The following is a 17,058-nucleotide window of genomic DNA, read 5'->3' as shown; positions in this document are numbered from 1 at the left end:
TCAAAAACATGCAATTTAGCTGACTTGATCATTCCAAATTGTATGTAGTGTGTGAGAGTGTGCCTGAGTGGTTGTCTGTCTACGTGACCCCATGATGGGCTGGCGACCCATCCGGAATGTACCCCACCTTTTTCCCATAGTCGGCTGGGATAGGCGACTCCCGTGACCTGCAAGACGAGCCGATTAAGGTCGCCTCATCTACAAGAAAACGGATGGAAGGATAAACTCTGTCAAACAGCTGTGAGCTAGTCAGAATTTGGCGAAATGGAATATGCACCTTGGTCAATTGCTGCATGGATTTCTCATCATAGAGCTGTCGTGCAAGAAAACAGAGCATATGTAAAATCCGAAAATCAAAAAACAAGACTAAATCCATAATAATTAATTGACTGTGGAGGTACAATTATCTTGCTCGCCGCGGGTTTTGATTTTACTAATGGCCCTTTGATGGATATTTTCCATGCACTCTCTTCCATATTTTTTTACCATTTAAACTTGTATGCTTAAAGTGCAGTAGCCTGTAAGATACAGGCTACCGTACTTTCCGCATGCAGACTTCTTTACTGCTTGCAAACTAAATGAGCTCAGCCAGAAGTATTTAAGTCATCTGGCAAATATTAGGCTACCGTAAAAAGTTAACTAATATCAGTTAACTAAAAACACAACTAACGCTATTGAACATAAAAGTTTGACACAATCAGACGATTGTGCACCAGTTAACAATTAAGTCTTCCTTCAAGCGACTGAAAATGTCTGCTTTATCAGATCAGCAGCCAAACAGCCGTAATGAAGGCATGCGGTAATTAATAAGAAGTGGCACGAACATGAATCATATTTAGATTTTCAGCATTCCGTTTTGCATCTCTGTAAAGTAAACGATTCCTCCACAACCTTCTCGCCTTCTCTTCTTCTGCACACATTTACGCAGGCAACCTGCAGCCAGGCAGAACAAATTGGACAACTGATGAGATAGGAAGCGCGAGTTCTACTGAGCGACTGAATGGAACAAAGCCAACATGGACGTTAAACAAACCGTCAATTCCTCTTTGGTCTCCGAGCTCCTTCTTGAACTCCATCGATAGAAGGTAAACATAATGCAGACACATTTCCTGCGATCAGCCGCAGACCGCATGCTGCTGCACGGCGTTCGGTTGCACAGCTGAGAAGGCTCTTGCCAAGGCAAGTTAAGCCTTTGACATGTGTGCGAGTCACGACCCCACCGGTGGAGTGTGTTCATACATACTCATGTGCTTGAACCCAATGTGCAACCTCCATTTTTATTTCTTCACCCACACCATGAGCTCACGGTGATAGTGACACACATTCACACATTGAGGATTAAGCCCATGTGTAGACAAACACACAAAAGTTTCCTCATTCAAATTCTCCAGTTCTTCTTCTAGCAGTGTGGAGTGAGGGCTGTAGAACTCCGTCATGAGATAACACAGGCAAAGACGGCTATTGTCTTATCCTAATCATTCTTTTGAAGGAATGTAGTGTGAAAAACACAGTTCAGTGTTCATGTAACACAAGAAATGCATCAGTCACCTGATTCTCACGAGTTTACTGCTACTGACAACTGCCACTGGTTGACTGGACAGACAACGTTAATGTCACATGCACAAAATTAAAATTCTTGTTTTTTTTCTACCTATCTACCTTATTTTCTTCTCTATTATTGTTCGCCGCTTCTTCTGACAGATTCACAATGATTTCAAGTGTTTAAAGTTGTATTTTATCACAACCTGAGAGGTTTAAGGAAAATGTTTTGCAATTTGTCGTTCAACTGAAATCATACTGCTTCTTTCCTTCCGCTGTAATTTGTCATTGTTTATATGCGGGAACCTGTGACAAACACACAAAGCCATTAAACTGCCAGTGAGATTTTTTTTCGACAGTGAATGAATTATTATATGAATTCTTTTTAATCAAAATATTTGAATATTTAAAGACAGTCACACATTTTCGGTGATTTTCTTATTTTCTCCGATATGTCAATTTATTATTATTATCTCTGCAAATGTGCAGAAACAGAAGCTCCTACATTGCAATGACCTGGCAGCTTGTCCAGGGTGTACCCCACCTCTCGTCTGTACACAGCCGGGATAGGCTCCAGCACGACCCGGTAACGGACAAAGCGGTTAAGAAGATGAATGAATAAACCTTTTTTGAGCACAATTATGTGAAATTTATAGTAATAGTACTTTAAAAACTGATCATCAATTAGAGGAGCATTATTAACAACGTATTGTACATAGGAATGTTGGGACATATTACTGATAGCGGTTGTCTTCAGTCTATTGACCTTGCCCGTCGAGTCACCTTCATACCAAATCTCTCTGAGATGGGCTCATATTGTTCTGATGATGGTCAGAGAAACTTTAAGGACGCAATAAGCTGCCCCTGCAGAGCTTCAAAACCCTCCTCGACCAGTCACTCAAGGAAACATTAGATGCTGCAAAAAAATTAATGCAGCTGAAATTAAATGAAAACACTGAAAAGACTCCCCTGTAGGAAAAAAGAGGCGAGCCACTTAAGTTCAAAATCGATCAGTGTAGGACTTGGGCAAGGTTCTTTATTAACTTTGCAGAGGACATTCCCTGTGGACCAAAGTGCCGACAAACACAACTGATGTGTCAGCACAGGTATAAAATGTGCTTAGACGGACTTCTGAGCTTTGTAAATATGTTACCTTTGAGCCGGCTATAGTGCTCCTCTGGGCCGCAGAGGTCAGTTATTGCCATACATTATCTCTTCCTGCTCTCATCTGCTGCTCACAGTCTCCTTTAGAGAAGCCTTCACTGTCTGTCTCTCCTCATGTAGCCCGTCTTACATCCTTAATTTAATTTCTGTGAAAGATGCAAACAACGTGTGTAAAAAAATCATCGTACATTAAAGGCTATTAGACTCGGCAGCAGTCGCTCGATAGCGGACATGCCACTGTACCCGAAAGCTCCAAATCTATTGCTGAATTTATCTTGAATTCAAACAGCTCTATCCCACTTTAGGTGTATGCTTTGTGATGCCACACTTAATACTAATGTTGTGGTACTATAAAACATGTGAGCATGGTATAAGTCAAGGCTAACAATATTGCAAGACAATCAGTGTTCTCAGAAGAAAACACAGGAGGAGACCGGCAGGATTGCTCAGTCTTCCTAATGCAACGCATCCTGGTGCCTTGCTTCTAACCAAGCAGAGTATCTTTCCTGTGGTGCAGCGGTGCGTCCAACTTGTTCTTCCAACAGTACAATAAACAGACATATATGCAAGAGACAACAATTCAAGGCATTATGCGGAAAGGTCCCGCTTCAAAACAGAAAAGCTGATACTGCATTAAAACACTCCAAACCACTATTTATAGCATTTGCTGCAGAGGGCCATGAATTAAAGTCACTCAGGGGAACACGTATAACATTGCTCAGGGAGGAATGATGCTGGATGTGCAATAACAATTCTAGCTAATGGAGAATGCGTGTATTGTGTTTACCAGGCTCAAAGGACATCATATCTATGTGTATTGAGAACAAACATTTGTGTATGTACGCGTGTGCATGTACTACACACATTTAATATAGTTAAAGTATTTCCTGAAGTGATCAGGATCTTCGTTTACCTGAATTGCAGAAGGTAGAAATCTATTTTTAAGAACACATGCTTATAAGAAAACCAGCCCTGTATTTCTAATTTATTCAGTGTTATTAACACTTCTACTGTACTTTCGGTCACCAAGGCAAATCAACATTCTCCACTTCACCCGGTCCTTTGCATCGTCCTCCCCAACACCAGCCATTCTCATGTCCTCCCTCACTACGTCCATGTATCTTCTCCTGCGTCGACCTCTAGCCCTGTTCCCTGGCAGTTCCATCCTCAGCATCCTTCTACTGATATAGTCCCTATCTCTCCGCTGGACACGTCCAAACCATCGAAGTCTGGTCTCCAAAATGTCAGCCAAGTTGTCAATTTACGGTCTTTAGAACTTAACTCCGTTGTTACTAGATACGGCTGCTTAGCAACCCTACAAGGCACAAGGTGTTACAGAAAATGTATGGTTGAAGAAATTCCCCTCTGCAAGTACCAGGAGCTCAGAGAGGAGAATTCTCCTCACATGAGCTGGACCCCTGGAGATCTCTTTCCTTTCATTTCTTCACAACCCCTTAAAAGGCGGCATGAGAGTTGAGTTTGGTGTCATTGAACTCAGCAGCGAGGACAATTAGGATTCTGTGGGTTTCACCATGCGTCAACAGTGGTGGATGACATCACATCAAACCAACCAGTAGTCTTGTCCATTTCCCACTTTTTCTACGATCACACTAGAGCTTGCAGACTTTGTTGAAATTATCAGAAGATTGAATAAGCGTCTAATTTGGAAGATCTATTTCCGGGCCTCGGTATTGCAGAATAAAAAGGTAAACAGATTAAAGTAGTTAGTGAGTAATCACCAGGTGGTGGAGAATTAAATACTTGAAGTAATTAAAATGGGTGAATGAGGAGCACCTCCAACACACCAGGACGCGAAGAGCTGGAGAACTTTCCTAATATAGGAGTCAAACAGAGTCACTCTGCAGTTTGAGCATTCAGCACCCAGCTGTTCACAGAAAGGGGCAATCAGTGTCCCGGAAATCAATTGCTTTCACTTTACGAACTACTCCTTTACATATAAAGGGGTTTGATGCTGCTGGGTTTTTAGAGAGGACTACAGTGAGAGGACTTGTTTCATGGCTCATGGTTTTCAGAGCCAATTCCTCTCCCCTTAGGGTTTAACAGCACTGGAACAAACAATATCAAACCAAACCACAGTGTCATCCTTGGCAAATTTATCTTTAAAGAGCCTTTAAAGAGCTGTTGGCCTTGCCAGGATAGTCAACAATTGAAACCAGCTTCTTAGTGTGGAGGACAAGCTATTGCTGGGCCATGGTTTTCCAGCATTGGGTGAAGTTGAAGTTGCTTTTATCTGCTACTTTTGGGTTAACCCAGTGTGTACTTAAGGGGATAGGCTATATTTATACATTTGCTTTTATGTTTGTTGACCACGCCCCAGGCCATTATCACCACTTTTATCTGATGACCATTTGAGGAAAGAGGGCACTTAATTATTATGTGCTACATGCAGCTTTATAATTAGTCTGGAGTTGGTCAAGGTTTTTCCACATTTATTTTACATAAATAGTTGCACATTAAAAAGTCCACAGTTTTACAATATAAAATCCTGTAACTTGATGATATATAAATTATTATCTTATTTAGAATACTTCAAGTACATGTTGGCATTTCAGAGAATTATACCACAAACCATACGATCATTACCATATTTTCTGGACTATAAGCCGCTACTTTTTTCCTGTACGCTTTGAACCCTGCAACTTTTAATTTATGGACTTTTACAGGCTAAAATGTTACCATGTTACCATTTAGCCTCTTCCCATCAGACCAATGACATTATCAAACAGGTCACAGTGTACCAATGAAACTATTCGAATTACATCAAACACACTCACTAAATTCTTCAGTCATTTTGTGCTTCATGCACGCACAGGCCTGTTTACCAGTACGCCTATTGCAGACAGTATTCCGAACTTATTTCAGCCATAATCAACAAATGATCACCCTATATTCTGAACCACAAGCAACATCAGGATGAGAAAAGTCCTAGATTTGTGTGAAGCTGCTTCAAAAGTGTAAAAAGACGGCTATATATATACACACCATCGTATGAGGAGTTCAAGCGGAGCCATAAATCTAAACAAAAATATTTCCTAATGTGGAATACGCTTTTCCATCTCAAAATACGCTAAATGGCTAAAATAATCCACTTTTTCTTGATTAGTGGTAAACAGGTCTGCACACACCCTCATCATGGAAAACACACGAAGGAACGCATATGATGCAGCTTTCAGGTTAAAGAGGATCAATCTGGCTACCGAATAAGGAAACAGCGCTGCTGCACGTAAGCTTGGCATCAATGAATTGATGCCAACTGCATCAATGAATTGATGCCAAGTAAAGATTTAACACAAACGATAACAGTAATGTCTTCAATATGTCAGAAGAAGCACATTCAGTACGGACGTCATCCAGTTATCAACAGGCCCGTCTCTGGTGTGTTATCTGGCTTCACTTCCGTGACTGCTAGTCCAGCTCTGTAGAGCAGCCAAGGTGAAATGGTGCACAGAGAAAACAAGGCTTTGATGGTCAGCTCCTGATGCACATCCAGCCTTTGCTCTGTTGCCTTGCTCGGTCTTCCACAAGCTCTCTAAAGACAGTTCAATCACACAACCTCTGTCTGTCCAAACAAACAAGATACAAGGATGTGGCTCACAGGGGCAAGAATAAACAACAAGACGGAAAGGAGATATGGATGAAAGAAAAGAAAGCCGCGACTACAAACTGTCTCAGCGCCACCTGCACAACTTCAGCACGAGGGTAGCGTTAATGCGTCAAATGAGTGGGCTGGAGAACTGCATCTTCTTTATTGCCAGCATGTTCTGCTCTACTGCAGTCTTTCCTATGCAAATGTAATTTTGATTTGCTTGTTTGGAAACAATTAAAGGCAGAGGGGTCTGCTTTCTTTATTTTCCAGCTTGGGATGTTAAAGAAAACAGGGATTCAGTGCAACGATGGATGATGCAGAAGAAGACCAAAGAAAAAATATCATGGGGGCACCTTTAGAAATATTGATAAAGTAACAAACAATTCATTTTAAGGCATCTTTCTTTCCTTCTTTCTATGAGGTCGAAATCCAAATATATACACATTTACAGCAGATACGTGGGACCACATCAAGCTGTAAGTTCCCATGTTGTAATTGTTTGAGTTGTGAATGTCTTAACAGAGTTGTCTGTGTTTAAGATATTTAAACGATTTCCGGTAAATGTAAAAAATAATATGCAGTACTTCTTTCATTTCACATACCGGTAAGTACTTTTCAAATAATTTTGATTGGCCAAAGCATAGTTTGCAAATTCATGCATACGTTTCAATTGAAAAGCTAACTTTGCGAGCAGCTGCACAATATTTAAATCGTTAATAGACATGTTACATGATTTGAATGATAAAGAGAATGGTATTCGTAAAGTCTATACAATTTAGAAAGAAACACGAAACAAAAAAAAAGGTAATTCCACAAAGAAAGGGCGTCAAAAATAGAAAAAAAAATATTGGGAAGAGTCGTAAGTGAATTTGAAAACTTAAACAAAATCTGATGAAGATATATCTGTGCTCCATTATCTCCAGTGTTAAGTCACGTGTGGCACACTTACAGTAGACGTCCACCCTGATGGATTTGATGGCAGGCGTTCCAAGGCCGTTTTCAGCCTTGCAGTAGTAGCGACCTCCTTGCGTCCGTAGGATTTTTGCAATGTGCAACGTTTCGTTGAACACACTGGAGTCCTGGAAACGGTCCGACACACTACCGGCTGTCTTGGTCCATCGGATCTGGACAAAAACAAAGGAAAGAAAAAAGAAATGACTTCCAATGTGGTTTCAAGTGTTTTCTGTCGTTTGCATAAACAAGGTGGATGTGTGTGTGAGAAAGGGAGAGAGGGAGAGCTAGAGAGTTTCGAGCTATTGAATGTCTGGTTTTGATAATGAGCCACCCAGAGAAGTGATTTTAGTTGATCGTGGTTGTCAGCAGCATGTGTTTTTAAATGTCTAATGGGGTGTTTCTCAGTCTCGCACCTCATTAAAATGAATGGGTCATTATGAGACATCTGCAGCGCTTGATGAGAGCTGATCATTGAATCAGGTGTGTTGGAAAAGAGAAACATCTGAAAATGCAGACGGAAGGTCTTCACAACATGGCATAGTTAGGTGTAAAATGTTCCTTCTATACACTCTAAACCGTCGGCGACTTCACAATACGACACCATTACTGAGACAATCAGTCAGATCAAGTCCAAAGATACATTTGAACCACTAAAAAAAGACAATCAAGAAAGGTATGAGACTTAATGCGCTTCATGAAGGCAACATAGAAAAGTCTCTAGTTATTGCATTTGGGTTGTCTTACAAGTGAGAAATATGTTTTCATTTTTTTACATTTATTGTAAGCTTTGCCAATCGCCCAATGTTTTTATATTTGACCAGAATTTGCAGGTTTGTTATTTGACTGTTGTTTATTTAGTAATTCAATTCCATTCAAGCATTTTATTGTGGATAAGACGACCGCAACCGTCTCCTCTGCAACCACATCCGCCTTGTGGGTCACGGATGTTGCTGAAGTCTATCCCGGCTGACTACGAGCAAGGTACACCCCAGACGAGACGCCAGCTCATTGCAGGGCTACACGAAAGATAACGAAGCAGGAATGAATCAACGTATGTTAGCACAATTGGAAATAAAGGCTTGTCTTCTATGTCTGTTCTGTTTTGCAGAAACAAATTGTTAATTGCGTGAATGTTTGCTGTGCGATCCTGTCTTTACAACATGATTCTGAATATGTTGCATGTCCCAGGAACGCATCCCCTATTATTGCAAGTAAAAAAGAGCAGATACTGTAGATAAGAATATCTTTGTAAATTCACTCTCTGTGGCGTCGTCGCCATGAGCCCCTTTCACTGACTGATGAAACACAGTTAGCCCATGGCATGAGGTGTCATGAAAGGTGAAATGGTGTTACTTTCCATCATGAGATTGGGATAGACTCTTTATCATCTCCCTCTCATGTGCTCATTAAAGCATAACCTGAACAGTCCTGTGACATTTCTGTCCTGGAGGCCATGAAACGGGGACAACATGAAGCCCCATTCAGTTCCTTGTCTTAAGTAAACCACAGATGGACTTGGCTTCGCTTTCAGCACATCACATGTCTCGGTCTAGGCTGGGAGGCTGCGACTTACATTCCAATATCTTCACGCCGTGAGGTGTGGCATCGTCGTGGTTGCTGATAACATCCTAATTTAGAGCGATCATATGGAACAGGGACAAGGAGAGACGGGGACTGGGTGCTATCTCGGTAGATTGTCACTGCATTGCTTTAGCTGCAGGCCTCAACCTGTGAAAACTCCAGCCACAGGTGACGGCAGCTTAAAGTCTGGTCATTTTTCAAACAGATTGGAGAAAATAAATTAATCGGACGGTGGTCCAAAGCCTGATAATGGTGGCCTTTTCCACTGACTTCTGTGGCGCTTGGGGATAGAGGATGACAGGAATTCACATGCAGCTAAACTTTATCAGAGGAGTTTTAGATTTTCTTTCTTGCTTGGGGTGGCAAAAATAAATTAACTAAATGCTGAAAGACTCCCTTTCACCATCTTCGGCCTTTCAAAAAGAGACAAGTCTGCAGTTCGGCCATATTTCTCTCCTATAGCCCTTAAATCAATATACTACATTAAAAATACATGCCTATAAATGAACACGCTGCAAAGACAAGCCTTCATTCAGCTGGTTTCAAACGCATCAAGAGGCACTGAGAGGAAATTCTCGATGAAGAAGCCCAAACTCAGCAAGTGATCAATTCCAATGCCCTATATCCAGGGCCCTACATTAACATTTGGGAACATTGTGAGTTCAGCAAAACAGGTCCTGAAATAAGTTGATTAGAAATTTGATGGAGAAAAGTTTTTGAATTCCTCACTCTGGATCTTCTCATGCAAATACAAAGCAAGCTGGCTTTTGGCAAACCTCAGCAGAATGCAATATTCTTCCGGCTTATACCTTCAGTCATTCCCCTTTGCTTTTGTGCAAGCTTTGAGTTTTAAGAAAGTGCAGCATCAAAAAAGTACACTGTTAAAATGACACTATGACGTGGGCATTCAAATAACACTTAATATTTTCAAGAAGAAAGTGCTTCCGTTTGTTTCAGAAGAGCAGCAGACCACGTCTTACAGTTGAGCTTTCAACATTTCAAGCACCCTCAAGCTATTTTCATTCCCTGACTCCTTTGACTTTTTCCATTTGAGCACCTCTGCCCACCGGGGGCAGTCCTGAATTATGCCTGGAGAAAACCGTTTGACCCTCTTCATTCTCCCCAGCCCAATGCAAATACTCTTGGTGTGAGAGGAGTTTGCAAATTTGAGCAATGTGATAATTGCTCCTCCAAGCTGCAGGAACAGCCTGGCAGAATTTGTGAAGCTCTCTTTTTATTCCTCCACTGACATGTATGATGCGCCTGAAAGCATACACTGGTATGTACCCTGCCACTGTTTCATGGCACACAGGTATCATTCTTGTCTGCCCCTTGTAATGTTGTGCATGTATCATAATCATGCAATCTATCATGTTTAAATTCACACAATTACATACAAAAGGTATTTTGAATTTTATTTTCGAGAAAAAAATAAAATACAGAAAAACACGACACCCCTTATTTCCGCAGTGTAAAGCAATGTCAACACGATAAAAAAAACACCATAAAAAAAATCAGACCTCTAAATGGAACGATCAGCATTTGCTCACGTGCACGAAAGTCAGAGCTCGTCGAGATTAGCATCCAACTGAAAATCCCAGCAGCGTTTGAGACCACACATGCTGCGATAGCACGGCAAGAGCTAATTAAAATGCGCAGAGTGTCTGTTTGTTATGCAGGGATCATATGCCGGAGCACGCGTCCTGGGTGAATCTCCTGCAGTGTTTCGCTGTGACGATTCCCTCTTCCTCCCTCCAGACTGGATTCTAATTGCCTGCCATCTTTTTTTTTCTTTTAGGCATCGCTGGCAGTTCTGTGTCGCTCCGTGGCGCAGACAAGTGTGGCTGAGCATGACAATCAAGTCATCAGAAGAAGCAACAGGGGGTCCAAATCACAAGTTGTGACTGTGGTGGCTACACAGTTCTATATGACAGTGTTCTGTCCTTGGGAAATACTGGATGTGAAACACGTCAAAGCAAGTGTTTTATTCAGTATTTCATACAGAATAAAACTCAGAATACACTACGAAGACAAATATCAAATGGAGAGAGTAAATGACAACTGAGTGAAAATGACTGAAAATTGATGATGAAGTCTATATAGCAAACAAAGGGAAAAACATGCAAGGCTAAATCATGTTCAGCACCATCTGCTAAAGACACCAGCACGGTGTGCTAACTGTCATGGGAGCATCCAGAACAGATCACATACTCCAGTTGGTCTGTATAAAGCTAAATGTTCCAGGGCTTAAGGTCATCTTATTTGTTCTCGCTGACCCGTGGTGCTGTGAGTTGAATCTGCTCAACCTATTATTGAAACGAAAAAAAAAAAAGGTGTTTGCAATGTGGTGTTGCTGGCTATTGGGGCCGGGTACTCAAACAAAGCAGTGTGGACATGATGGATAGAGGCCAGGAGAGGGGAGACGGGGGCAGATGGCTTTATCATCCAGGCCTCTTTGATGTCTATTCATTGCATCAAACACAATCAACAAAGCCAGAAAACAGTGGCCATGAAAATACGAACACAAAAAGCTGCTCATGCACCAATGTGGTGCTCTGCTGCAGTCATGGAGCGATAAAGATGAAGGTAGCGAGTGTTTCTATTAATGGAGGCAGGGATTAACGTATTCTTTATTGTTGATTACTTTATAGATTAAGTCTATGATTCCGTAATGCATAAAATGTCAAGAAAATATGTTAATTCTTGGGGATTAACTGTTACAGATGTAAAATATCTCGACAATTCAACTTCTTATCACTGGACTAATCTCAGCTGTACTCCTGTCCTGGGCATCCCGCTTTCATTTAGCCAGTGTCAGCTTATGCCCCATTGATGACATATTCACATCAGGATAACAATCACTGGAACAGTCTCCCAAATAGCCTGCTGTTTCTCACTTTATTAACATAATTTCCCTGCTATTCCCTGGGGAAACCCAACCCTACCAAAACTCTGTTCAGGTCAGCGACTCGGTAAATGTGTGTGTGTGTTCTTATTTATTTCTTGTTTCCATTTCCCTTGTTTTTCTCCACTGCACCTTCTCCTCAAATAATCATGTTTTCACTTACTTTTGCAGTTCCCTCCGGCATTTTATGTGTAAGAGAATGCATCCTGTTGATGCCAACAGTCTTCACGCTCAGTCCATATAGTAACAACTTGAAAGGCCAAACCTACGAGGCTCAGGGTAAATTGTATACAGCCTGCTGCTGACTGACAGGAACATATATTTATCTGACAATTAAATGTGAAGGCAAGATACATGTTGCCTCTGTAGTGTGTGCGCGTGTGTGTGTGTTTTGTTGTTGTTGCAAAGTTGGATGTGTGTTTTCATAATGAGAATGTCTTTGTTGTTTCTGTGAGGAGGGTGGATGGACGTGCACAGGGCTGACTGAGAGGCCTCCTGTGAGGGAGCTGCTGCTGCCCGTTTGGAAAGAATCCAGAGAGTCCATCAGTTGAAAAATCTGAGGGCCGTCCATGCAAAAGAAAAAGTGTCCACAGTGATAGACAGATGAAGAGTTTAAGGGTAGTGGTGCTGATGTTGAACTTGATAACCCCCCCCTGCCTACAGTATGTAATATCATGAACGTCAAATGCATCTCAAAATCAAGGAGTGAGACTCAAATCAGGGCAGTAATGGTGAATCTTTGTTTTTGGGTGATTTGCTAATGCAGAACTAACTGAGGCCCTTTCCAGTGATCAAGTGGCATAACTCGGGCCTCTGTGATATTGAGGCGCAGATGAGGAGCGTCGTTTCAGTCACGATAGAAAGATAAACGTATTTCCCTTTCCCAGTTGACAAGTGGCTCAAATGCCTTCTGCAGATCCTCATTATCCAGCGCTGCTCATCACGTGTGGCCTTTTCTTTTCTTTAGCTGTAAACACGTGTTATGTGGTTCGGTTTGAGTGGGTGCATTAAACACAGGTTCTTCAACTTTCTGTTTCGGAGCTCAGGCCAATTTTCCTGCAGACAGCTTTCATGGCCTCTCAGTCATGAAAGTGAACCAATAAGAGAGCAAAGCCTAGACTATGATTCATTCCTGAAAGCTGGAACATTACCTACTGGCTATTTTTCTGTTTTCCGTCAGTAGAAGAACAATTTTCTGTTCTTTCTTTTTTATTTTTACACTCTCAAATCAGATTCAACAGCAATGAAGCAAAAAATAAAAATAATATTTTTGAAAACTGAACCGAAGCTTCACTGCACTATGCTGGTCCTACATTTGAGAAGTTGCACAAAATCATACTGACCTCATCTCATGCATCCAAATGATGAAAGCAAATGTCACTGCCCTTTATCAGAACGGCACAAGAGGGAATGGGTAAGACACCTTTGCAAAGAATACTGATTAAGTTTTTCCACACATATGTTGCTGAAAGATGAAGGATCTCGAATTAAAATTAATTTTGAGTGAAGAAAGATTCCGACTTTGTTCTGAGAATTAATATTTCATTCAAATGAAAAGACGAGCTGTCATTGCTGTATTTAATAATATAACTTTGTGAGGTAGCACGCCCGCTTCACAAAGCCAGACTCGGATCTACGGCCACCCCGGATAACCTCAGAAGGAAATGTCGAAATCAATCGGAAGGAGCGTGCAGCCCCCTGGTCCAAAGACGTCAATGGGGACATCCCAAAGTCCATCGAGACCCGGCAGGGAGCGGCTGGGCCAGGTGATCTCTGGGAGCTTCATAATGATTTGGTTTCAAAGGAGCATCCTGCCTTTCCTGCCACAGCCATGCTGGGCTTTTGATCTCCCACTCTCCTCATCCCGCTGTCCTCCCCTCCCTCTGTTCAAGTCTTCAGAAATTCTAATTAAAAAGAAAGACAGAGATGATGAGTGTAAAGTTGCCCCTCCTGACAACCGGAGGAGATGAACAGTGCGTCTGAACCGCTCGCTAATTTAAGAGGCCTCACCTTTTCAAACCAAACACAAAAATCAATAAGAGTGTTTGCTTGGGAGCGCAGAGGAGTACAAACTAATGGCTCTGTCCATCGATCAAACGGGGAATTATATTAATGTAAATGAGCTCAGTCTCGCCCAGAAATAGAATATCGTGAATCTCGGAAGCACATTGGAACCAACATTCAATAAGTGCCCAAAAGGTTTGTGTGTTCAAATTCTGCCCTGATTAATACTGGAATAAAAAGTGATGGTCAGGTAGTTTGTGACGGAGGCGACATTTTTTACCCTCACAGATAAAGTTAGTTCATATTTTGCCTTTGGAAGTAAATGGGACATTCTTCCTTTTTAAATCAGCTTATATTATTCATGAGAAAAACAACATGCAGAAGGTAAAAAAGACCAAATAAAAAGCTAATTTTCTCCAGAAAGAGTGGAGGATTGTTTTCTTAATTAGTTTAGATCATAGCAAGGGGTGGGTGAAAAAAACAAAAGCTTTTTCATAAGGCGAGGACCCGAGTGCATTCACATGACCCAGAGTCTTCAAACTGTGGCCTGATTCTTGCTTGCTACGGTTTACTTTGCCAGATGTTTCAGCTGCCTTTCACGGCATTCTCGGCGGCTTTCACTATCAGCACTCAGGTTCATCCTCAACCATCAATAATTCAATCATCAAAATTTTGAGAGATTTAGCACAGAAATTTGTGGTGTGCCATGAAATGAAACTAAGGCAGTCTGAGAAAAAAAAACTTATATGAGCAATGAAATTGGAAAAGACAATAAAAATAAAGGTTTTCTTGTCAGTTAAGGTGGGACGAAACGTCCTTACCTGAGGTCGAGGGTGTCCCATTACAAGGCAGGCGAGCTCCAGGGTCTCCCCTTCTCTGATGGTGTAGACTCTCTCCATGTGCCTCTCCTCCTCCACATTACAGGCATGCCCTGAGTGTATAATTCGCACAGTCGGAGGGGCTGGAGACCGAAAGAGAGACAAAAAGCGCAGCAATTGTTAGCATTCTGGTCATTTCTGAAGGAATGAGTAGTTTAGCACGACAGCTGGTGTATTGATAAGGGGTCGCCTCACTTAGCGCAGCCATAGACATATTTGCACTGCACACATCAGACCGGAGGTGCTTGAACATGTGGTTTTTAAGATTCAAAACTGATTTTTGTTAGTTTATTCATATGTAATACATAAGCTGTTCACAAACGCTGTCCACAGTGGAAGCAGATGGCTTAGCTTCTACCTTTTTTTTTTTTTTTTTTAATCTTCAGCATAATAACAAATACATTTCTCCAATAGGGAACACTAATTAGTTCATGTTTTCAGTGTTTTCTTTTTCAAATTGGTATTAAAATAAAAAATAGAACAGTAGTATCACATTGGCCTAAATCACACATCCTGACAAATAATAATTATATGTAAAAATATTAGGTAGTTATGACAGCAACCAGTTAGTTTTGCTTCACTTTGATTTTCAAGTGATCCTCAATTTACAGCCGAAACAAATTAGCTCGTGTGAGCTTCAATAATTTAAATTGCAGCATCAAGTTGATGACCAGCTCTGAGGAATTGATGGCAGGCAACAAATCAAGCAATCCTCTCACCCACTCCTTATCCTCTAAATGTCCTTTGTACAGGAAAACTTCACAATTAACTTTCAATACTATGTAATTACATGCCAGGAGGGTCTCATTATACGGGGCCATTTTATATATACTGTTTCAACTAATGAGGAGGAAAAATAATATGTTCTAAAATGAGTGAGCAATATTTAACACTATTCCACAATATCATTTTATACTTGACTCGTTAAAATGACTAATATAATTCACCAAATTTAAATATTGAGCAAAAATTATCTCAGCTGTCATTAGACCGTATGTGCTGGACATCCATGTTTAAAGAGGTGGGACTCTCATTCGGAACAGAAGCCATTGAACACAGTACAGCACATAATCCTAATGCCATTACATGGTAATGGAGACACAGTGATGCCTGAAAATTACAATCCCTACTCAGCAGCACAAGCACGCAGTGGTGTACGGTCAGCACAGTACTATTCCAAACTACCTGTCCACAGCTGCAGCTACGTCAGCGGCCTTTTGCTTTACCATTATTTGTTCCTTGTGAGACAGTGAGGGCAGTAAAATATGTCCCCATCCCAACAAACCACCAGAAAGAGCTAAATCCCAGTAGCATTTTACAACCCCTGACAATACTAGCATCTATTAGGCATGTGGTCTTCTCCAGCAGACATGAGAAGTGAAGAGGCTGGGATGAGATTGTTTAAAGTGCACAAATACGGGATATGACGAGGAAAAGGAGTACACATTTTGACGTTGCAGGGGCAGCTTCCTGTGTGGGCCCCTCTCAACAGACTCAGCACCGGCAGCAGACTGACTTCTACTTCTATACGCTGATGCTAATGAGCGAGGCGACACTCCTCCCTTACGCTGCATTGGGAGTCTCAGCCAGCGTGTACTCTTAGCCGCGTGCTAACCGCTTATCCTTCCCTTTCACCGACCATGTTGTTCGTCTCATTCAGCCTGTTAGCCGTTGTTAACTGGCTACTCAAAATGTCTCATTGGATTATTCTTGCTTTTACCCTTCATTATTTCCCTTTCCATATTTGGAGATTAATACACTGGAGATAAATTCCATAGGGGCAGATAAGGGTTTGAGAAATAGGCTTGGCATAAAGGAGCTTCTTGCAAGGCTGTGACTTGGGGGGGGGGGGGGGGGGGGGGGGATATAAAATAAAGAAAAAGGCTGAGAAACAAGACCCCAGGGTCCCAGAGTGACGAAGGATTAATGCCATTTACCCCAATGAGGCAGTATCTCTGCAGCAACCGATCGTTCCTGCAGCAAAGTAGGGAAATACCCCCGGTTAATTATTTCAAAGTGCCGTAGCTGCGACCGCAATGCCTATATATTCACATATACATGTGTACACTCGGACTTTGTGCAGACAGCAATAAGCTTGCAGGGACAAAAGCAAATAAACATCACTTAAACATTAACAATGAACATATTGTTCTCACAGTTGCATATTTATATAATTGTATAGCAAAGTCTGGCTCTGTTAGATTGCTTGGCCCAAAGCATGAGCTGAAGTCACGCTCATTAGAGCATAATTAGCTGTTTAGTCTTGATAAAAATCACTTGATGTTTAGTTGACAGTAAATACTCAAAGTGAACAGATTGGTGAGGATGGATGAGACACGAATGCTGAAACTTCCAGATGTGTAAAGTTAAACTGGTAGAGGGGATATGGGGGGGATGCATTAGACCACTTATCAGAAGGTCAGTGG

General features: G+C 41.5%; 1 protein-coding gene across 1 annotated transcript in view; it reads right to left on the bottom strand.

Annotated features, from left to right (window-relative positions):
• Positions 1-17,058, bottom strand: part of LOC137913712 (MAM domain-containing glycosylphosphatidylinositol anchor protein 2-like) — a gene marked incomplete at its 3' end in the record, with an annotated part of 116,564 nt that overhangs the window by 59,956 nt on the left and 39,550 nt on the right. The window contains exons 2-3 of the mRNA XM_068757343.1: positions 14,576-14,715; positions 7,260-7,434 (exon numbers count right to left, since the gene is read on the bottom strand). Of these exons, the coding sequence (XP_068613444.1) occupies positions 7,260-7,434; positions 14,576-14,715 (315 nt within the window). The remainder of the gene's footprint in view (positions 1-7,259; positions 7,435-14,575; positions 14,716-17,058) is intronic.

Source organism: Brachionichthys hirsutus, unplaced genomic scaffold (assembly GCF_040956055.1).
Source record: "Brachionichthys hirsutus isolate HB-005 unplaced genomic scaffold, CSIRO-AGI_Bhir_v1 contig_330, whole genome shotgun sequence".
NCBI classification, from domain to species: Eukaryota; Metazoa; Chordata; class Actinopteri; order Lophiiformes; family Brachionichthyidae; genus Brachionichthys; species Brachionichthys hirsutus.
The sequence above is the reverse complement of the archived record's forward strand: the minus strand, read 5'-3'. Positions and strand labels throughout refer to the sequence as shown.